Source organism: Phoca vitulina, unplaced genomic scaffold, assembly GCF_004348235.1.
Source record: "Phoca vitulina isolate PV1807 unplaced genomic scaffold, GSC_HSeal_1.0 scaffold13, whole genome shotgun sequence".
NCBI lineage: Eukaryota > Metazoa > Chordata > Mammalia > Carnivora > Phocidae > Phoca > Phoca vitulina.
Genome location: NW_022589716.1, coordinates 3,276,190 through 3,300,358, shown reverse-complemented (window position 1 = coordinate 3,300,358; position 24,169 = coordinate 3,276,190). Strand labels below are relative to the sequence as shown.

Below are 24,169 nucleotides of genomic sequence, written 5' to 3'. Positions count from 1 at the left end.
GGGGGGGGGCGGGGCACAAGGAGCAAGATGACTTTTTACAAAGCAGTTGCAATCCTCTCTGGGGACAGCTGCATAATGTCAGGCCAGACGGCCTGGAATCCCACCAGAGTGAAGGTTCCTGCCAAAGCCTAAGCCAAAAGTAAAGGTTGTGTCCACTGGAAATGTGAGAGAGCAGTTCCCTCGTTAGTCAACATACTTCCTTCACTGCCAGTTTCCCTCTCTAGAAGGCAGCCCTTCTTCATTATGAATTAGAAGTTCAATGTTTAGGATAACCTTCTGAACTCAGGCTATAACCTTACTACATGTATTATCTTTTATATGTTACAACAGCAAAAACATACAAACAGGCAACTTTAACAATACCCATGAATTTCACAGGCACTTCTGAGCTCACAAGTCCATTCAGAGGCACACGGATTCAGCTCACCAGAGAGTAATAGGCATTCCTAAAGCCATCCCCAGGAACCTTGGGTGGCAGTTAATAGTCCTTGTCATCTCCCCCCTCCTGTGGGGATGGCACATCTCCCACATGAGGCTCGGTCATGCAGCAAGGGCGTGGAGTGGTGATGAGGGCAGGGAGGAATGACAGGAGCCCCAGGGCAGGCACTAGGTTTCTCTGAACTGTGAGAGAGGATCAGACACTGGCCCCCTCCCTCAAAGAGCCCCTGACACCTAGAGCCGTGCCATGTGGGGCCGGCTCAGGCCAGCAGTGCCCGCAGGACCCTTCCCTCTCCACTGCTCCAGCCAAGTCACCTGGAAGATTCTAAAGACAGCAGTTCAGGGACTCCTGCGTGGCTCAGTGGGTTGAGCCTCGGATTCTTGGTTTCAGCTCAGGTCATGATCTCAAGGTTGTGGGATTGAGCTTTATACCCCACCCCCCACCCCCGCTGCTGACTCGGCTTGGGATTCTTTCCCTCTTCCTCTCCCTCCCCCTCCCCTGCTCGAGAACTGCACTCTCATAAATAAGTAAATAAAATCTTAACAAAAAAAAGGGGGCGCCTGGGTGGCTCAGATGGTTAAGGGTCTGCCTTCGGCTCAGGTCATGGTCCCAGGGTCCTGGGATCGAGCCCGGCATTGGGCTCCCTGCTCTGCGGGAAGCCTGCTTCTCCCTCTCCCACTCCCCCTGCTTGTGTTCCCTCTCTCGCTGTGTCTCTCTCTGTCAAATAAAAAAAAAAAATTTTTAAAAAAAAAAAAAAAAAAAGGGTGCCTGGGTGGCTCAGTTGGTTAAGCGACTGCCTTTGGCTCAGGTCATGACCTGAAGTCCCAGGATCGAGTCCCGCATCGGGCTCCCTGCTCAGCAGGGAGTCTGCTTCTCCCTCTGACCCTCCCCCCTCTCATGTGCGCGCTCTCTCTCATTCTCTCTCTCTCAAATAAATAAATAAAATCTTTAAAAAAAAAAAAAAGACAGCAGTTCACTTGGGGAGGGGGGAGGCAGGAATTGGGGGTGCATTGCCCCCTAGGGGGCATTCTGGAAATTGCAGTGGTGAATTTGGGTTGTAAGTAGGGGGTCAGCCCAGACCAGAACACCATTTCACAGCTTCTGCCACTACTTTAACGTACTTTTTTCATGTAGGCAACAACCAACTTAAACGCAAGAAAACTGCGCTTTGTTTGGGGGAAAAAAAGTTTTTTTCCCCAAAGAAAAATCAAAATCAACTTTTGGATTTTAATGCAAAGAAGATGGTGCTATAACATAATTACAAGCACTTCTTTATGAATCCCTGATCTCTTTTTAAAACTGTGGTAAAATACACACAATATAAAATGTACCATTGTGGGGCGCCTGGGTGGCTCAGTCGTTAAGCGTCTGCCTTCGGCTCAGGTCATGATCCCAGGGTCCTGGGATCGAGCCCCACATCGGGCTCCCTGCTCAGCCGGGAGCCTGCTTCTCCCTCTCCCCCTGCTCGTGTTCCCTCTCTCACTCTCTCTGTCAAATAAATAAATAAAATCTTTAAAAAAAAAAAGAAGTACCATTGTAACTATTTTTAAGTGTACAGCTCAGTGGCATTAAACATTCATATTATTTTGCAACCATCACCACCACGCATCTCCAGCACTTTTTCATCTTCCCAAACTGAAACTCTGTCCCCATTAAACACCAACTCCTCATTCCTCTCCCCTAGCCCCTGTCTCCCACCGTTCTACTTTCTGTCTCTGTGAATCTAACTACCCTAGAGACACCATATAAATAGTCTCATAGTATTTGTCTTTTTGTGACTGGCTTATTTCACATAGCATAATGTCCTCAAGGTTCATCCATGCTGTAGCGGGTGTCAGAATTTCCTTTTTTTTTTTTTAAAGATTTTATTTATTTGACAGAGATAGAGACAGCGAGAGCAAGAACACAAGCAGGGGGAGTGGGAGAGGGAGAAACGGGCTTCCTGATGAGCAGGGAGCCCGATGCGGAGCTCGATCCCAGGACCCCGGGATCATGACCTAGGCCGAAAGCAGACACTTAACGACTGAGCCACCCAGGCGCCCCAGAATTTCCTTTTTGAAGGCTGGGGGCACCTGGGTGGCTCTGTCAGTTAAGCATCTGATTCTCGACTTCAGCTCAGGTCATGATCTCAGGGTTGTGAGATCAAGCCCCACATCGGGCTCCGAGCTGGGTGTGCAGCCTGCCTGAGATTCTCTCTCTCTCCCTTTCCATCTGCCCCCCCCACCGCTGCCGCACATACACGCTCTCTCAAAAAAAAAAAAAAAAAGTCCTTTTTTAAGGCTGAATAACATTTCACTGTATAGATACACATTTTGTTTATCCATTTATTCTTCAGTGGGCACTTGGGTTTCTTCCACCTTTTGGCTGCTGTGAACATGGTATACAAATACCAAGTCCCCACTTTCCATTCTTTTGGGGATATGCCCAGAAGTGGGCTTGCTACATCTTATGGTAATTCTCTGTTTAACTTTTTTAAGAAACTGCCACAGGATTTTCCACAGAGGCTACACCATTCTCCATTCCCACCCACAGTGCACAAGGATTCCAACTTCTCCACAGCCTCATCGATACTCATTATCATTTTTGTTTGTTTGTTTTTAAATAGCCATTCTAATGAATGCCACCTGATATCTCATTGTGGTTCTGACCTGCATTTCTCTGATAGCTAATGAAACCAAGCATCTCTTCATGGGTTTGTTGGCCACTTGTATATCTTCTTCGGAAAAATGTCTATTGAAGTCCTTTGCCCATTTTTAATCGACTGTTAGATTTTTTGAGTTGTGCTCTGAAATTCTGATAGTTGGCTATCACTTTAAAAAGTCACCTCTCTGTTTCCCAACGCTTCTCCTGACACCACTCCTGGTGTGACTGTGCCCAGGCACACACACGTTGGTTTCCTGAAAGTGTGTAGCCAAGTTAGGGCACCTGGATTTTACCCTATGGCAGTGAAGGAAGTATACATATCACACTACAGAAGGCAGCAATTAGAAATCGACATCTGTGACCCCGGGGCGCCTGGGTGGCTCAGTCGTTAAGCGTCTGCCTTCAGCTCAGGTCATGATCCCAGAGTCCTGGGATCGAGCCCCGCATCGGGCTCCCTGCTCGGCGGGAAGCCTGCTTCTCCCTCTCCCGCTCCCCCTGCTGTGTTCCCTCTCTCACTGTCTGTCAAATAAATAAATAAAATCTTTAAAAAAAAAAAAGAAAAAAAAAAAGAAATCAACATCTGTGACCCCTTAAACTCAATAAACTGGTTTCTCAAGTATTTGAGGTAACAATGTTTTTAAGAATAATATGAAACTCGAACTTCTTTTTACTTGATCTGAAACTATTCTTTCCATAGATCTGGTACCCTGAGCTTAGATAAATGGGTATTGATACCTTTTATGACTTAACTTTGATCAGCTTTCATCTTTCCAGAGAGAAATGTGCTACTTTTCCAATCTAACCTAAGCAGAAAAACACCTTAAAACCCAGGATCACCAGAGGGCTAAGAAGGTAGTCCAGTAGGAATCAGCTCGCGGGCCCCCACCCCCCAAGCTCAGAACAGTACTTACATTTTTAAATGGTTGGATTATCCTCAATTTTGCTTCTTGTCCCACAAAGTCCAGAGTATTTACTATTTAGTCCTTTAAGAAAATGTTTACAGATTCCTTGCCTAGAACAACTCGTAAAATTTTTTATCAGGTTGCATAAGCTTTTACGTATAAATAAATGCCCTTGGTGATACCTGAATCTTTACTTTCCTGAAATATCAAAATTAGTACATAGAGTAATAGAGAAAAGTACACACCACCCAAGTGCCCTCTTTCAACCCATTCCTGCCTCATCTGAGCCTCAGATCCCACAGTTCACCTCCCATCACCGGGGGAGGCTTGAACCAGCAGAGGACACATCCTGACCAGCCATGTGGGGACCCTCCCTGCACCACACTTACCCCTTCAGGTTAATAAGGGGCAGGAAATTTAGATCTGCTCTCAGAACTCTTGGGAGACAGTATGATACAGATACAAGGTCAGGTAGACTCTCCGCACCTCCACTAAAGCTGGGGAGGCTGGAGAGAAGAGTCCAGATTTCCCAAGGCCCAGTAGCCCCCTAGCCCCCTGGTTGGGAAACATGTACATGCACCCCCCCACACACCCCCAACCCCACTCCCAGCTCCCACTCAGCCCCACTCCTGCCCAGCTATGATCTGGCCACAACACAAACTGACTTCTATAGCTGGGTTGTTAGTTTCTCCCTCTACTCTCTGGAAAGTTTTAAGATAAACATTAACTTCAAAAATACATTTGACCTTAGAAACTATAATTAAATTAGTTAAAACAAAACACTAGAGAGTGCCCGGCACAGAGAAGGTCCACAACCCGTGCCAGGTGACATGACGGGAGGACTGAAGGGTCCTTGTCCTTGGCCAGTACAGGACTGAGGTCCTCTGAGGTTATCAACCTCTCACTTCCAGCCAGGACCCCTGGCACCTGCTAGGCTGAGGGGCAGGACCCCCCCCCGCCCCGGGAATACAGAGCCCACCCCCAGGCACCACATCACTGGGGAAATGATTCCCTCTTCACCTCTGCTCCGAGTACTATTTGAAGTACATCTATGAGCTGCTGAGCTGATCAAGGCCTGCCGACATTCTCTGCCCAGGGACAGTTTCATACAACTGACTACAGAACTCAGACTGTGCACATCAGAGTAGCAGGAAGAGAGGTCATTTCAGACCCACAGAGGAAAAGCATGAAAATTCAAAAATTACTCCTAAATGTGCTGGTAAGAACTTTTAGACCACAGATTTTTACTCCAAACCTCATAAGCACTGTACCACTCAGGAAGAAATGGGACCTTTCACAGTCCCTCAGTCCCTGAGTCTGCCAGTGCCCCACGGCCTTTCCACTCACTGTCCCCTGGCTTCTGCACAGCTGGCTCTTGGTCCTTTGGGTCTCAGTGCACAGGGCATCTCCCAGGAAGGCCTCCCCTGGCCCCATCTGTGGGGCCCCATGGCAGAAGTCCCTGCTATCACCCCAACACCTAGAAATGAGCCCACACCCCAGGAGGTCCTCATAGCGTAGGCTATATCTTCACATCCAAAAACCTAAAGACTGGAATGTAAAATAACTCATTAAGTATTCTTTTATCCCAAGGTTTAAATAAAAAGAGTGGGAAATCGCCTTTCCCTCCGTGTGGCCCGAGGCAGAGGGGAGCAGCAGGGCCTCTGAGCCTCACCTCAGGAAAAGGCTAACAGAAGTTCTGGCCTCCCCCACAGCTTTTGAGAAAGTTTCAAAACTACAGAGGGTGAACAACTCACACATCTGTCACCTGTATCCACCAGCCACTCACATTTTGCCATGCTTGTTCTCCCCCTTTGCGCACACACACACGCTTATTTTCCCGATCCATTTCAGAGTCATGGGCCCCAGGACAAGCACTTTCTCCACATAATCACAAACCTCCCACTCAGGAATAATACTGATGAAACTGACAGAATACTGTTATCTAATAAGCACAGTCACAATTCCCCAACATCCTAATAATGTCTTATAGTTTTTTACATTCAAGACCTATATAACACGTTACTTGTGATGTGTCTTTAGCCTTCTTTAATTCATTAGTTTTAACCACATGTAACAGCTGAGATTCAACCATTTCTGACCTACAAAGATGATGTCACACGGTCCCACTCAAGAGAGTGATCCCCAGGTTCTGGATGAAAAGGATCTTCAGGGACACCTGGGTGGCTCAGTCAGTTAAGCATCTGCCTTCGGCTCAGGTTATGATCCTAGGGTCCTGGGATCGAGCCCCACATCGGGCTTCCTGCTGAGCTGGGAGCCTGCTTCTCTCTCTCCCTTTGCCCCTCTCCCTGCTTATGTTCAGTCTGACAAATAAATAAATCTTTAAGGAAAAAAAAAAAGAAAAGAAAAGGATCTTCACCGGCCTCTCCCTTTACAGTGGACCCTTTTTCTGGTCAGCATGCAGAGTCCAGCCCTACGGTTCCATTTCAATGCTCAAAGTATCCCTGACGTGTCCAAAGCATCCCCAGCTCGTCCTGGGCTGTCCCTGCCTGCCCAGTCCTGGGATCACCACTCTCAAAGGAGCCCACTCCACACCTGCAGGGAGAAGCCAGGGTGTGACGGCTTTTCTCTCCAAAAACATAAAGGCTGGAATGTGACGGGAGGCTCAATCCAAAAACCAGGATACATCACAGGACAATGACCCAGACTGAACCCCAGCTCAGGGGCATGAAAGGAAGAGGGAGGGGCTGCCCTGGAGAGCAGGACCAGGAGACAAGACAATCACATTAACGCGGACCTCACAGGGGACCAGACCAAGCCAAGACATTTTCTGACGAGTGAAGAATCTGATTGTGGAGAAAGAGAAGCCCCACGTATTAGACGATCCCAAAAAACTATTGGTGCTGTTCATCCGACAACAGCAGTACTATGACAGAAAGATGCCTTTTGTTTCTAGAAATGCATACTAAATATGATAAGTCAAAATGACTGGGTATCACTAACTCATATGGCTCAACCTCAGGAGGAAGGGTGAAATGACAAGTTGGATTTGCTTTAGAACTCTTCGGCAATGAAAAGAAAGGGGGAGACGAAAATCTTCACAACTGCTGAATTGAGGAGATGGATGGTCAGGGTTTGTTTTATTTACAGAGAATTCATAACCAACATTTTTACACAATACAGATGGACGAGGTGGCCTCCTGGGATCTGGGTTAACTCTGTGGAGCCATGCACTCAAAAAGAGTAATGGAAAACAAGCACAGCTCTGACCAAACGCCTTCCAATCCAGGATAAGGAGAGCCACCTCCCCAGATTCACTGTCATCCCTGGCAGCTGAGTTCTGCAAGGAGCTAAGCAGACAGGAAGGTGCCGTCCTCAGTTGTGACAAATGGCTGCCCACGGAGTTCAGCAAGCAGCCTATGTCTAGAAGCCATCCTGGCAACAATCTGCAGGGATCCTAAGAAGCCTGGCTTGGCTCGGTAGTCCAGCTCACAAGGTGCTACCAGACCAACATATATAAACGGCACAACGACCCTTTCCCAGGCATGGGGTCCCAGGACCCAGGATCCTGGTGTTTATCAGAGGAAGGAGGGTTCTGCTCTCAAGGAAAGCTCCTCTGGCAAGAAGAGTTCAAAGCCCCCCTGAGAGCGTGACCCTGAGACTTGGAAAGAAACACCGAAGACTCAGCCAGACTCACTGCCCTTTTGCACCTTCCAGGCCACGCTCTGTTCTGGGTCCCACTGAGCAGAGCGAGGTGTCATGACCCTTCTCTGTGGTCAGGACTATCGCACATCACTGAAAGACCACCCTGCCACCCTGCCAGGGTGACAACCCCAACTGCCCCTCAGCTGAGAGCCACTGCCCAGCATCTGCCCCCTCCAGCCTCTGTGCATGCTACTCTGCTGGGGCCTCTTGCCCTTCCTCTCAGGGCAGGGCCTCCAAAGGCTCTGCTAAGCAGCACCACCCTCACCCATACCTCCCATCAGAGGGGAGCCCTGCCTCACCCTTGGGGGATCATGGGCCCTGATGAAAACCACAGACAGGAACTCGTGTCTGCTCTAGCCATAATTCCTCTGAGGACTCAGGGCCAACAGGGTATCCAGTGCAGTGAACACATCCCAGGAGGAGTGGCCACTCTGGCCGCCTGGTACTGTGGCAGCTCACACACTCATGGATACACACACGCATAGTGCGCAGGGGCACGTGTCTGAGCACCATGCACTCTGCCTGAGCTCCCCTCTGGCCTCGTCCATACTCTGCCAGGTCTACCTGCATCTAAGGGCCCTTCCTCTCAACTGAGGTCACGGCACCCTCCAGCAGCTCCATGAGGCTCCAGGATCCAGCCTGAGCCCCGTGGCATGGCATACCAGCCTGTGCCTGCACCCACTCTCCCTCTACCCCGAGCTAAGTGTAGTGTCCCATGCCCACCCCTCTGCCTAGCAGGCATGCCTTCCTGAACAACTTGAGGACCACTACTCACAAAGGCTTTCCCTGTGCAGGACAAACCACTCCCTCTTCTGGGCCCTCATGATCCCTAAGGTCAACTGCAGTCTGGGCAGCACCTGTCATTTCTAACAAAACAGTTACGGATGGCAAAGGATTCCCTTTGACCCCCAGCGCTCAGAGAGCACAGCAAGGCAAGGAAGCAGGAACTGCTGAGAGGGCCAAGAGCCAAGGACCGAGCCGAAGAGGTTGGCCTGACAGCCTATACAGTGGGGACAAAAGGAAACATGAACAGATATATGAGGGTTCCCAGGCTCACCCTGAATGCAGTGTGGCCAGGTCTCAGTTCCTGACTCTGAACTCAAGTGGAGGGCCCAGCACAAGGGTGGTGAATCTCCCCAACATGTGACTGGGAGTAGCTGAGCACGGGGTCACTCCATTTCCCTACATTAGAGCTGCTGAAGAGACACTACAAAGATTAACAGGAGCAAAAATGAAGGAGAAGAAAAGAAAAAGAAGAGTGAAGGAGAATCAAAGACAATGAACAACTGTGGGACGATCGAACAACTCCCCAAATTTACTACGAAACACTGAATTGCACACATACAAACAAGAGACTCTATAGTATGTGATCATACCTCAATAAAGCTATTAGAAGAAAGCCTCCTTTTCTTTCGTTGTGAGAGCTGGAAAGAGAACTTTTTAAGTTAATATTGATATTGTACTAGTGTTAACTTTGCCCCCAATCATACTGAATCTGGGTTAAGAAATTGGGGTAAATAAGGTAAGAAGTCATTTCACTTATGTGACTGACACATAAACCCTTTGTCTCCCCTGACTGCCCAGAGAGTCCTAGCCATTTGGAAACAAACCCGGGAAATCCAATAAGGGGAAAGTGCTGGACAAACACTTGCCAGAGCTCCTGCAAGGTTACCAGCGTCTTATCTCCAATTTTCTCAAGGTGTGCTTATATCACAGCTGAACTGAGTGTTCACAAAACCAGATGGAAAAAGTCCCACTCAAATTTTACACTCACCACTTTCAGGAACCCCTGGACTGTATCGAACTCATTCCTCCTCTTCATAAGCTACAGGCCAGTAAGCAGAAGATGATCTGTTTACCTGGCTGATCATGAATATGTAAGGACAGCCTTCCATGATGAATTCTGAAGGCAGCCAGGACTATGGTTTTGAAGACTAGGTAGCAACTCTTTAGCCAAGTATCTTACTACTTAAATAGGAAAAAAAAGCCCAAGTGTATGTACACAAGACTACAACTGATGGGGGCACCAGGCTGGCTCAGTTGGTAGAATAAGCAACTCTTCATCTCAGGGTCATGAGTTGAAGCCCCACGCTGGGCACGGAGCCTACTTAAAAAAGACTACAATTGATGAGGAGCCTCTTTTTATCTGTTTACCTGTTGATGGCCACTGGCGTTGTTTCCAGTCTGGGGCTCTCATGAATGAAGCAGCTATAAACGCTCAGAACAGCCTCACGTGGGGACAACCACCTTTGTTTCTCTGCTGGGCCACAGAGGTGGGTGTGAACCATTCCACCAGCGAGGTATGAAAGTTCCAAGTGGTTTTCCATCCGGCCTTTTAAAAAATTTGAGCCACTCTTATGAGTGGGTAGTGATCTCTCTGTGTGGTGTTTCTTTTAAGTTTCACTGGGGTATAACTGACATACAATAAAGAGTGCAGGTTTAAAGTGTACAATTTTACAAACTGACATACATCAATATATGTAAACACCCACAAACAAGATAATGAATATATCCATCACCAAGTCTCCTTATGCCCTTTGTCATCCCTTCCTCCTTTTTTTCCTTCCTCCCCCAACCACTGATCTGCTTTCTATTACTATTAGTTAGCTAGCACTTTCTAGAGCTTTATATGAACAGAATCACAGAGTATATACTCTTTTTTTGTCAGAGTGCTTCTTTTACTCAATGTAATTATTCTGAGATGCATCCACATCATTGTGTGTATCAATAGTTCATTCCTTTTTTTTTTTTTTTTTAAGCTGGGTAGTGTTCCCAACTTAGATTTTTACCATAATTCCCATATTTGAAGAAAACATGACAATAGCGACCATCAAAAGGAAATATTCAACTAGGCAGGCCAGAAGGTTTGTAACACCAGCTATTATGTAAAGCGCTTCTGAAATTACCTTTCCCTGCCCTTTGAGGGGTGGGGGAATGGCCCAGAAAAGACTCAGATAAGCAAAAGAAAATGGTCCCTTGTATCTTAAGGACACTTGGCAGGACTATGTCAGCACTTTTCATCCCAGGATCTCAAGGGCTTTAAGAAATACCAGTTTTATTTCATATACAAGAAAATAAATGTTACTTGAACTGACTCAGAGCTCAGCAGGAGTCACCCTTGCCAGCCATTCTCCTACTCTGGCAGGTACACACATTCTGCCTCTAAAACTTTCAGGTAAAACCAACTCAACAAAACTGTTATCAAATGTGGCTGCACGTCAGGAAACAGTCTGGCAGCTCCTGGAAGGGTTACACACAGAGCTACCACACAACCCAGCAATCTCACCTACAGCCACACAGAAACTTGCACACGAATGTTCACAGCAGCACTGTTTATAACAGCTAAAAGTGGAAACAACCCGGGCGCCTGGGTGGCTCAGATGGTTAAGCGTCTGCCTTCGGCTCAGGTCATGATCCCAGCGTCCTGGGATCGAGTCCTGCATCGGGCTCCCTGCTCCTTGGGAGCCTGCTTCTCCCTCTGCCTCTTTCTCTCTCTCTCTCTCTGTCTCTCATGAATAAATAAATAAAATCTTTGAAAAATAAATAAATAAATAAATAAAAGTGGAAACAACCCAAACATCCACCAACAGATAAGTGGAGAAACAAATTGTGGTCTGTCTGTACTGTGAAATATTATTCAGTCACAGAAAGAAATGGGAGTAGATACGTGTTACAACATGGATGAACCTTGAAAACATGCTCAGTGAAAGAAGCCAGACACAGAAGACCACACATGGTCATTTATATCAAATGTCCACAGTAGGTAAACCTGAGACATTAAGATTAGTGGTTGCCTGGGGTTGGAGAAAGCAGAACCGACAGGCTAAGAGGTGTGGGGTTTCTTTTTAGGGTGAGGAAAATGTCCAAAAATTGATTATGGAGATGGCTGCACACCTGTGAATATACTAAAAGGTACTGAACTGTACACTCTAAATGGGCAAACCGTACGGTCTCTGAATTCTATCTCCAGAAAGCTGTGAAACAGAGGTGGCTGCACAGCATTTGATAAGTCACAGCCACTCACCCAATAAGATAAAATCAAAAGGCATTCAGAATGGGTTTTCTGAGTCTTTCTGAAAGCCCCATCATACAGTTAGCTACACAGCCAACTCCTAAGGACAAATAAGAAAAACCCCAAACGTAGTAGGCAGCCAATGCCACCAGCTGGCACAGGAGATAATCAACTTTTTTCTACTTCCCAATTCTACTCAGACTTTCCTGCCCCAAATTCAGGGCCTTCTCTTGCGATACAAAGGATATTACTCCCAATCCCCAAACACAAAAGTTAGGCTACAGGTGAGTGGGTCATCAGAGTTAATTAAAGGCAAGGAAGGATAAACCCTTTCGATGTCATCAGAACTCAAGTGAGCTCAACTGCAACATCTACCTTCGGTGGAGAGTTTTAAGGCTCTTATTTTATACAGCTCAGTGTCCAGGCGCAGAAAAATAGATTATTTCAACTTAAAGAGAAGGACACACCCTGCAATTAATCGCAAACAGAATGCAAGGAACAAAACTAGAAGTCAGAGCTGCTGTATTATATTAGTTACAGTTTAAAAAGAATTTGCAATAAAACAATTACCTTTCCCAATCCTGAGCTGCCATGAATCATGGCACACCGCTCAACTGAGAAATCTTTCTCCTCAGCCTTCTGGACACACAGCGCTTATCTGATCCATCTAAACATAAGTGCAGATTTCATCTATGTTTAAAAATAACAAAAATAAAACTCCTTACACCCCCTTTTTACAGCTGTGGAAACAGAGAGGTCTACAGAGTATGAAACTACAGGTGTTATTATGAGCCTCCAACAGCTCATTCACTTCTCCAGGCAAACTCTCCCAGTCTCTACCTTCCTCCACCGTATGTACACCAAACTGAAAACACATACATACTCGCACACCTGTTCTCCCTGATGCTCCGCCCATCAGGCGTCTATTTTTAAGGAATCTGGGGTTAGAATGAGTCAAATGTTTTCTGCTTCTATTAGGGGCTAAAAGAAAATCCAAGTGGGTGGTCTACCCACGGGAGTGACTCAATCAACTAGAATGCAAGCCCTCCTCCCCCAAGGACAGAGTCTGAGCTCACTCTGGCTGAGATGGGGTGGCTCCCCCAGCCCCGACAGTGGGTCCTCATGCCAAGGGACCCCTGTGACAAGGGATCCCAGCCCAAGACCCCTGCCAGTCCCCTCTGCCACTCCAGGGCAGGGACCTAGGTTCAAGAAGTGTGAGCATACTTCCCATAACACAACCCAAACTTAAAATACCTAAGTAGCTTTCCCTAAACATTCACATCATTGAAAACAAAATTTTCCAACGTGGCAGTACCACTTACGTAAAACCCACTATCACTGCCCCACTTGAGGAACAAACTCAAACCTAACTTTTCCAAGGCAGGGCTGTGGAATTACATAACAGGTCGGTTTCAGCAACAGGCAATGTAAGGAGGAAAAACAAAACGCAACCTGACTCTTGAATAATCTTAATAGCCAGCAAGTATGGGATTCTCCACTGGAGGCAAAAATTCCGTTTCTGCTCCGGGAGCTTCGACCCTCCCCTCTCCAGCGTCCCTGGGCCCGGGGAAATTTGAACCCGCGGCTCAGTGGGCATGATTAGGGGGGTGGGGGGGTGGGGCAGGGAGGACGGATCGGCCAGAGGGGGGACCGGGGTAGATCACCACCCCGGGAGCTGGCTTGAGCAGGGCACGGACCCAGCAGGAGGGTAACTTGGCGACAGGTCACCCCCGACCCGGCTGGGTACGGACCGAGGGCAGGTCACCTCGGACACGCCCGGAAGGGACTTCGGGCAGGTGACCTAAGACGCGGCCTGAGACAGATTCTGAGCAAATCACACAGACCCAACCAGAGCCGGACTCGAAACAGGTCTCCCCGGGCCCGGCTGGAGACCGAGAACCGAGGCAGGTTACTCCGAACCCGGCCGGAATTGGGGGACCGGGGAAGGTCAGCCCGGGCCGAGCCTGAGTGGGGGACCAGCGACAGGTTACTCCGAACCCGGCCAGAGTGCGGGACCCGGGGCAGGTTCCCGGGCGCCGAGGCCCGGCCCCGGCTTCCGGCGCCGCCATGTGCCGCTCACCTGCGCGTCCAGCTGTCCGGCCGCAGAACCCGCGCCCGCGCCGACCGGGCCGCCCGCGCCACCTCCTCCGGGGCCGCCGGGGCCACCCGGGGGCGTCTGCGTCTGGCTGGGGAGGGTAAAGTCGGTGAACTCGAACTCCGAGCCCTGTGTGTCGGCGCCGAGCAGCTCGGCTTCCTCGGTGTCCAGGAAGGTGAGCGTCTGAGAACTGGGCCCGTACGCCTCCACGCTCATGGTGCCGCCGAGTAGGGCCCTCAGGCCGGCTCCGCGCCGCACTCGAGCCCGCCGCCGCGCTGAGGCCTAGGCCGCAGGCCTCGGGCCGCCGCCGCCGCCGCGCCCACGCTCCTGAACCGGGTTGAAACGCCCGCCGCGGCGCGAGCCGGGCCAAGAGCCACGCGTGCCGAGCCGCCGCCGCTGCCGCCGAGCCCCTCAGCGCCGCTGCTCCCCTCGGAGCCGCCCGCCGCTCGCAGCCCCCGGCAGGAACCGCCGCCGCCGCCGCCGCCGCCGCCGTGCGCGTGCGCGAGCCCGACGCCGGCGCAGGCGCGCGCGCTCCTCGCGGACGCCTCCAACCGCGCCCGGACGCCCGCAGCCGAGCGGGCCAGCGGAACACTTAGCGCGCACGCGCGGGAGGCGGGGCTTCTAACCGCCGTCGCGGCGGCCGCACGAGGACGTGGTCCCGCCCCAACCACTGCCCAGTGGCGCCCGGCGGCGTGACCGAGGTAGTTGCTTCCGTAGGGGTGGCGAGAGTGCCTCGGGTTAATTGAGCACTATCTGGTTGCTTTACAAAGGTGGTCTCGGAACAACCAGTTGAGGAGGCTTGGCAGGGACGATGTACCTACATCTCTGGGAGAAGCTCCCTGGGCCTCAATTTCCCCATCTGTAAAATGGGGTTGCCTGGCACAGAACGGGTGTTCAGTAGTCATTGGTTGAATAAAGGAATGGGGACAGTCCTTAGCACGGAGGCTGGCACAGGTGATTGCTGCTGCTTCGGACGATAATCATAACAATAATGTTAATTATTAATGTAATTATTATATTAGCCATAATAACATGATATATTGTAATTATTAATTACATTAATTATAATCACATAATTTTTAATCTTATTCAGAGGCAGTATATAGCAAAGTGATTGGGAGCACTTGCTCTGGGGTGAAATCCAGACCTGGACACCTGCCAGCTGTGTGACTTTGTACAAGTGACCTCACCTCTCAGGGCCTAGACTTTCCTCCCCTGGGAAAGGGAAATACTATCCATTAAGATGGGATGAAGAGGGGCACCTGGCTGGCTCAGTGGGTGGAGCCTGTCCCTGGATCTCCAGGTTGTGAGTTTGCGCCCCATCTTGGGTGTAGAGATTGCTTAAAAAAATAGTATTTAAAAAATGGGATGAAGAATACATGAACTACTATTCACTCCCTTAAGTATTTATAAAGGAAAATTCCACATGGACAGAGGTTGGCTTTGTTCACATCACACAGTCTTCCCCAAGGGGAGAATAATGCCCCCACACAGTAAGTGCTCAGTAAAAGTTTGTCCAAAGGAAGCCTCAGCTTCCTTTTTTTTTTTTTTTTAAGATTTTATTTATTTATTTGACAGAGAGAGTTAGTGAGAGCAGGAACACAGGTGGGGGAGTGGGAGAGGGAGAGGCAGGGTTTCCGCCGAGCAGGGAGCCCGATGCGGGGCTCGATTCCAGGACCCTGGGATCATGACCTGAGCCAAAGGCAGACGCTTAAAGACTGAGCCACCCAGGCGCCCCCCTCAGCTTCCTTTTTTATATAGCGACTCAGAGAACCTCCCCACCTCCACTTCCCTTTTTGTCACAATATTCTGGGGCCCTCTAAATACTTGAAGTCAGTTCACGGGGCTCCTGGTTTGCACAGCTACGCTAAAAGTTCCTGATCCTTCATGGTTCCTCATTTTCCAATATTCCTGTCACTACATTGATAAGAGTTTCCTTTTTCTTTCTTTACATCTTTTCTGGCCTCCTACCATGCATTAAAATGTGGGAATATAGAAATTAAATAATTAGGTCCCCAGGAAGACACAGTTTAAGAGGAAATTCCAACAAACCAATAGATGGTTTCAATAAAACACAAAGCGCTCTTTGGAAAATATTCAGTTGAATTGATAGAAGCATTTAAAACCAATCTAGTAACACCTATCAGAGTTTTAAACACCTCCTCCTCCCCTCCTTTGACCTAGCAATTCCAGTTCTATGGATTTCCTCCTTATTTTCTACATACAGTCACATTTGCAAAATGACATTTTGGATGATATGCTAAAACACTATCTATTTAACACAAAAAAGTTGGTAATGGAATTGTGGTGAGAAAAGACATAGGCATATAGAAAACAAACAACAACATGGCAGAAATAAGTCCTTATTCGTAATTACTTAAATGTAAATGGATTAAAATCTTCACTTACAAGGCAGAGATTGTCAGATGGATTTAAAAAAATGATCCGACTAGGGGTGCCTGATGGCTCAGTCACTTAAGTGTCTGCCTTTGGCTCAGGTCATGATCTCAGGGTCCCTGCTTCTCCCTCTCCCTCTGCCCCTCCCCCTGCTCATGCTCTCTCTCTCTCTCTCTCAAATAAAATCTTTTTAAAAAATGATACAACTGGGGCGCCTGGGTGGCTCAGTCGTTAAGCGTCTGCCTTCGGCTCAGGTCATGATCCCAGGGTCCTGGGATTCAGCCCTGAATTGGGCTCCCTGCTTGGCGGGAAGCCTGCTTCTCCCTCTCCCACTCCCCGTGCTTGTGTTCCTGCTCTCGCTATCTCTCTCTCTCTCTGTCAAATAAATAAATAAAATCTTTAAAAATAAATAAATAAATAAAATCTTTAAAAAAAAATGATCCAACTAGGGGCGCCTGGGTGGTTCAGTCGTTAAGCGTCTGCCTTCAGCTTAGGTCATGATCCCAGGGTCCTGGAATCGAGCCCCACATCGGGCTCCCTGCTCTGCGGGAAGCCTGCTTCTCCTTCTCCAACTCCCCCTGCTTGTGTTCCCTCTCTCACTGTGTCTCTCTCTGTCAAATAAGTAAATAAAATCTTAAAAAATAAAATGATCCAACTAGATGCTGTCTACAAGAGACCCAGTTTAGACTCAAAAACACAAATAGGTTGAAAGTAGAGGGATAGAAAGAGATAGTCCATGCAAACAACAACAAAAAGAGAGCTGGATTGGCTATACTAATATCAGATAAAATAAACGTTAAGACAAAAATTATTACTCAAGACAAAGAACATTATATAATGATAAAAATTTCAATCTATTAAGAAGATACAATAATTATTGGGATCCCTGGGTGGCTCAATGGGTTAAGCGTCTGCCTTCGGCTCAGGTCATGATCCCAGGGTCCTGGAATCGAGTCCCGCATCGGGCTCCCTGCTCAGTGGGGAGCCTGCTTCTCCCGCTCCCACTCCCCCTGCTTGTGTTCCCTTTCTCGCTGTGTCTCTCTCTGTCAAATAAATAAATAAAATCTTTAAAAAAAAAAAAAAGGAAGATACAATAATTATAAAAGTATATGCACCTAACAACAAAGTCCCGAAATACATGAGGCAAAATGGGATAAAACTGAAAGAAGAAATAAACAATTTAATAGTAACTATTGTTTACAATAGAGAAAAGAAGTCAAAGACTTACTTCCAGATTGGAATGTTAGAGTGGATTGTCATTTAAGACCACCCTCAGAGGGTCCAGAGGACACACTTTTTCTCTGTGACTATGAGAAGTGAATTTGGGGGGAGCCCCAGCATCCTTAAGGTGAGCTCTCTGATCACTCATCTCTCTAGGCCAGAACTTATAGTGGCAACAGTGGCCACTGAATTGGGAAACCTAAATGTAATGAGAGTAATTGGACTCTGGGGAGGTAGGGGCCCAGTGGTGGCCCTCAACCACCAAAGGCAAGGTAGGTGTGGTTACCATAATGGATAGCAGGGTCAAAGGAGCACTCAGAATAGTCTGACCCACAGAATAGTCTGTGGTTTGGGCTAGTTGATCATGGTACTCCCAGAAGTGAAATAGATGGGAAGCTTACTAAATCCTTATTTGTTCTGTATAAGCAGAAGAGTTCTAGATCAAGTGAACGAAAGTCTAACTTGAATCATAAAAACAGAGAGTCACAGGGCGCCTGGGTGGCTCAGTTGGTTGAGCGACTGCCTTCGGCTCAGGTCATGATCCTGGAGTCCCGGGATCGAGTCCCGCATCGGGCTCCCTGCTCTGCAGGGAGTCTGCTCCTCCCTCTGACCCTCCCCCCTCTCATGTGCTCTCTCTCTCATTCTCTCTCTCTCAAATAAATAAATAAAATCTTTAAAAAAAAAAAAAATAGGGCGCCTGGGTGGCTCAGTTGGTTAAGCAACTGCCTTCGGCTCAGGTCATGATCCCGGAGTCCTGGGATCGAGTCCCACATCGGGCTCCCGGCTCAGCGGGGAGCCTGCTTCTCCCTCTGACCCTCTCCCCTCTCATGCTGTTTCTCTGTCTCTCTCTCTTTCTCTCAAATAAATAAATAAAATCTTTAAATAAATAAATAAATAAATAAATAAATAAATAAATAAATAAAAACAGAGAGTCACAGCCTCTCAATCAACTTCTGGACTTGAGCCAGTTCACAAACCCAAGTCCCTTGAATAAAGGGGAGGCCAGGTCACCTTGAGGAAAGACCCCAGTACACTACTGAAAATTTATACTATTAATCTTTCTCTCAGCCTCCCCCCAGCGCGGGACCTATGGCTGGCCCTTTACCAGGGTGACTGTGCGTTGGGGAAAAGGCAATAATCAGAGCTCTCAGGGATTACTGGACACTGGCTCTAAACTGACACTAATTCCAGGAGACCCAAAACATCACTGTTGTCCACAGTCAGAGTAGGGCCTTCTGGAGATGAGATATGGGTCCAGTGGGTCCCCAACCCCATCCTGTGGTTATTTCCCCAGTTCTGGAATGCACAATTGGAATAGATACACTTGGCAGAATCTTCCTATCGGTTCCCTGACCTGTGGAGTAAGGGCTATTATGGGAGGGAGGGGCATAGCAAAGGGAAAGCCACTAGAACTGCCTCTACCTAATAAAATGGTAAACCAAAGCAATACTCTTGGGATTCCGGAGATTAGTGCTACGATTCTCACTCCATTCCCATTCAACGCTCCTATGTGGCTTGTGCAGAGGACAGATGGAGCTGGGAGCATGACGGTGGATTATTGCAAGCTTAACCAGGTGGTAACTCCAATTGCAGCTGTTCAACCAATGTGGTTCCATTGCTTAAGCAAATGAACACACACCCTGGTACCTGGTGTGCAGCTCTTGGGCAGGCAAATGTCTTTTTCTCCAATCCTGTACCTAACGGCCACCAGAAGTTGTTTGCTTTCAGCTGGCAAAGCCAGCAATACAGCTTCAAGGTTCTATCTCAGGGGTATATCCACTCTCCAGCCTTATGTCCTAATTTAAGTATCAGGAATCTTGACCATCTTTCCCTTCCACGAGATACCGCTCGAGGCCATTACATCGATAACATTCTGTCGATTGAGCCTAGCAGGGAAAGAGAAAATCCTCTAGACTTATTGGCAAGACATTCTCTTATCGGAAGATGGGAAGTAAATCTGACAAAATTTCAGGGACCATCCAGCTCAGTGAAATTTCTAGACATCCAGCGGTGTGGGGAAATGTTGAGATACCCCTTCTAAGGTAAAGGATAAAAGTTGTCACATCTGGCGCCTACCACAACCAAACAAGAAGCACAATGCCTAGTGGGCCTCTTTGTATTTGGAGGCAACAGATTCCTTATTTGGGTGTGCTCCTCTGGCCTGTTTACTGGGTGCCTCAAAAAAACTTAGTTTTAAGGGGGGGAGGGTGGCCAGGACAAGAGAAGGCTCTGCAACTGACCCAGCCTGCCTTACAAGTAGCTCTGCCACTTGAGCCATGAGACCCAGCAGTTACCATGGTGCTCAAAGCGGCCGTGGCTGATAGGGATGCTATAAGAGAATCACAGCGCAGGCCCTCAGGATTTTGGAGCAAGACCCTGCCCTCCTCTGCAGATAACTACCCTCCTTTTGTGAAACAGCTCTAGGCCTTAGTAATGACTGAATACTGCCCCATGGGCCATGAAGTTACCATGTGACCTGAGCTACCCACCATGAACTTGATATTGTCTGACACATCAACCCGGAAAGGTGGGAAGGCACAGCAGCACCCCACCGTCAAAGAGAAGTGGTGTATATACAAGATCTGGCCCAAGCAGATCCCAAAGGCCCAGGTAAGCCCCATGAAGAAGTGGCCCAAATGCCCATGGTCCCCACCTGTGCTCTGCTGCCTTCTCTCTCCGGTATCTGTATCTACGGCCTCCTGTGAAGTTCATTATGATGGGCTCACAGAGGAAGCGATCTTAGGCCGGGATTATCCAATATGCAGGCACCGGGATTATCCAATATGCAGGGGGACAGCCGCAACACTATTGTCCCTCTGGGACATCCCGGAAGGGCAATGGTGAAGGGAAGTCTTCCCAGCGGGCAACGCCTCAAGCAATACGCTTAGTTGTTCATTTTGCTTGGAAGGAGAACTGGCCAAACATGCAACTTTATACTGATTTATGGGCTGTTGCGGATGGTTTGTTTGGATGGTCAGAGAATTGGAAGGAAGACAATTGGAAAATTCATGACAAAGAAATCTGGGAAAGAGGTATGTGAATAGACCTCATGGAATGGGGGGAGGTGTGAAGATATTTATGTCCCGAGTGAATGCTTACCAAAGAGTGACCTCAGCAGAGGAGGATTTTCATAGTCAAGTGGATAGGATAACCTGTTCCATGGATTCCAGGCAGCCTCTTTGCCCTGCCACCCCCGCCATCGCCCAGTGGGCTCATGAACCATGAGGCCATGTGGCAGGAACGGAGGTTATGCATGGGCTCAGCAATATGGACTTCCATTCACCAACGCCAGTCTGGCTGTGTCCACGGCTGAGTGCCCAATCAGCCAGTAGCAGAGACCAACACTGAGCCCCCAATACGGCCCCATTCCCTGAGGTGATCAGCCAGCCACCTAGTGGTAGGTTGATTACAATGGTTCCATTATGGGAAGGATCCACCATCATGGTGTTCCACACAGCGTTCCTCCCTACCAAGGAACTCGCTTCCCCGTAAATAAAGTGCAGCGATGGACCTATGCATGTGGAATTCACTGGTTTTCCCATGGCCCCCACCGCCTTGAAGCAGCTGGTTTGGTAGAGCAGTCGAATAGCCATTTGAAGACTCAGGCACAGCACCAGCAGGATGGTACTGCATTGCAGGGCGGGGGCACGATTCTCCAGGAGGCTGTGTGTACTCCAGATCAGCATCCAATATATGGTGCTGTTTTCTCCTCCAACCAGGAATCGAGGATCCAGGAATTATTACCCGCAGTGACCCACTATCGAAGTTTCGGCTTCCTGTCCCTATGACCTTATGCTCTCCTGGCCTAGCAGTCTTTATGTCAAAGGGAGGAATGCTTAGACCAGGAGAAACAATGATCCCATTAAGCCGGAAGTTAAGACGACCACCTGGCCACTCCAGGTTCTTCATGCCTTGGAATTAACAGGCAAAGAAGGGAGTTACTGTGCTGGTGGGGGTTATTGATCCTGACCACCAAGGAGAATCAGCCAGCGACTCCACAATGTAGGTAAGGAAGAGCATATCTGGTCTGGAATATTGGAGATCCCTGAAGTTATCTCTTGGTATTCCCATGCCCTTAGTATTATCATTAAGGTCAATGGAAAATTACAACACAATTAGGCCAGGACCACTCATGGCCCAGACCCTTCAGGAATGAAGATTTGGCTCGCCCCACAAAGTAAAGAACCATGAGCACTCAGGTGCTTGCTGAGGGCAAAGGGAATATGGACTGAGTGGTAGAAGAAGCTAGTTAAGACCAGACATGCCCACAGGGTCAGCTACAAGGTGAGGACTGTAACTGTCATGAGTATTTCTTCCTTCTTCTGTTATGAATGTGTGCGCGTACAATGTAGATAGCAAATATCTTTGTTTTCTTCCTTCTCTTCTCCCCTTCTCATGTGCCACGATGTATTGACTTTATATCATAGCATTTAAGTGTTGTCAGCTTCACATCATAGTATTTAACCTACAGGATATCAGGGTCAAGAACAAACATCACCCGCGGACTTCGCCTTCTTTCTGGAGAAGGGACTAGTGCATTTCCAGTTGTTCTCAGGAGAGTTGCATCGTGTTAGGTGAAATTATGACCTTGTTAGTGTCTTTATTGAAGATTAAGTATGATTTAAGGACATGTGTATGATTGTCCAGTTGAGAAGAGGTGGACTTATGACGGTTAATTTTCTGCATCAACTTCACTAGACCACGGTACCCTGATGTTCGGTCAAACATTATTTTAGATGTTTCCAGGAAGGTATTTTTTAGGTGAGATGAACAATTAAATCAGCAGACTTTGAGTAAAACAGATTCCTCTCCGTAGTATGGGTGGGTCTTATCCAATCAGTTGAAGGCCTTAATAGAAAAAGACTGACCTTCTCAAGAAAAAAGGAATTTTGCCAGGAAACTGCCCTTGGACTCAAAGTGCAACCTTCCCTGGGTCTCTGGCCTGGTGGCCTACCCAGGAGATGTTCAATTGGCCAAGTTTCCATAATCATGTGAGCCAGCTGTCTGAAATAAATTCTCAATCTTCCTCCCCCTCCCTCATTCCCCCTCCCTCTCCCACTTTCCCTCTCTCTCACTTTCTGTTCTGTTGGTTCTATTTTTCTGGAGAATTTTGACTCACGCACCATGCAATGGGGAAAAGCATTCTTTTTAACAAATGATGCTGGGACAACTGGATATCCACAGACAAAAGAGAGAGAGAGGTAGAATTCAGAACCCTACATCACATCATATACAAAAATTAACTCAAAATGGATCCAAGATTGGGGCGCCTGGGTGGCTCAGTCGTTAAGCGTCTGCCTTTGGCTCAGGTCATGATCCCAGGGTCCTGGGATCGAGCCCCGCATCGGGCTCCCTGCTCGGCGGGAAGCCTGCTTCTCCCTCTCCCTCTGCCTGCCGCTCTGCCTACTTGTGCTCTCTCTCTGTCAAATAAATAAATAAAATCTGTGTGATCTTGACATAGACAAAGGTTTCTTAGACATTGACAGTAAAAGCGTCAGCAGCCAAAGAAAACTAGACCAACTGGACTTGATGAAAATTGTGCAAACTTTTCTGTACCAAAGGACACATGAAGAAAGGGAAAAGATAATTTACAGAATGGGCTGAACCCCTAACCCCCAATGCAATGGTATTAGGAAGTGGGGCCTTTGGGAGGAAATGAGGGGTAGATGAGGTCATGAGGGTGGGGCCCTTATGAGAGGATTTGTGCCCTTATAAGAAGAGACACCAGAGAGTGTCGTCCCCCCTCCTGCCAGGCAAGGACACAGCAAGAAGGTGGCCATCTATAAGCCCCAAAGAACCCTCACCAGGAACCTCAACCCAAGGCTGGCACCGAGGGTTGGACTTCCAGCCTCCAGAACAGTGAGAGATGAATGTCTGTTGTTTAAGCCCCCCAGTCTACAGGATTATAGCAGCCCAAGCAGACTAAGATAGCGCCCTTCTTGAAAATCAACTGATTGCGGACGTCAGGCTTTACTTCTTGATTCCCAATTCCATTGCATTAATATATTTGTCTATCCTCATGCTAGTACCACTCTGTCTTGATTACTGTGGTTTGGAGAGATTTCCAAAATCAGGAAGTATGAGTCCTCTGATTTTGTTCTTTTTTTTTTTTTTTTAAGGTTGTTTTCTGGAGGAGAACGGCCTATTTGAGTCCTCTGTCCCTTTTATTTATTTATTTATTTATTTATTTATTTATTTATTTATTTATTAAAGATTTTATTTATTTGACAGAGAGAGATACAGCGAGAGAGGGAACACAAGCATGGGGAGTGGGAGAGGGAGAAGCAGGCCTCCTACCAAGCAGGGAGCCCGATGCGGGGCTCGATCCCAGGACCCTGGGATCATGACCTGAGCCGAAGGCAGACGCTTAACGACTAAGCCACCCAGGCGCCCCTCCTCTGTCCCTTTTAAATGATTCGTATTTTTATTATTGCATGGTAGGAATTCTTTCTATCTTCTGGATACAAGTCCCTCATCAGATGTATGATTGGCAAATGTTTTCTCCCCGGTCCATGGGTTGTCTTTTTTACTTTCCCGATGGTATTATTTGCAGGACCAAAGTTTTAAATTTTGATCAACTCCCCCTTATCTGTTTTTCCTGCTGTTGCCTGTGCTTTCAGTGTTGTTTCTAAGCGACTATTGCCTAATCCAAGGTCACAGAGATTTATTCCTGTATACGGTGGGGGTCTGACTTCATTCTTTTGTGTGTGGACATCCAGATGTCCCAGCACCACTTGTCGAAAAGATTGTTCTTTCTCCGTTGAATTGTGTTGGCACCCTTATCAATGTTTTTTAGT

At 48.0% G+C, this 24,169-nt stretch overlaps 1 protein-coding gene across 2 annotated transcripts in view; it reads right to left on the bottom strand.

Moving 5' to 3' along the window:
• Positions 1–13,970, bottom strand: part of UPF1 (UPF1 RNA helicase and ATPase) — a 36,978-nt gene extending 23,008 nt beyond the window's left edge. For both annotated transcript variants that reach the window (XM_032412439.1, XM_032412440.1), the window contains exon 1: positions 13,740–13,970. In XM_032412439.1, the coding sequence (XP_032268330.1) occupies positions 13,740–13,970 (231 nt within the window). The remainder of the gene's footprint in view (positions 1–13,739) is intronic.
• Between the last annotated feature and the right edge of the window lie 10,199 nt (positions 13,971–24,169).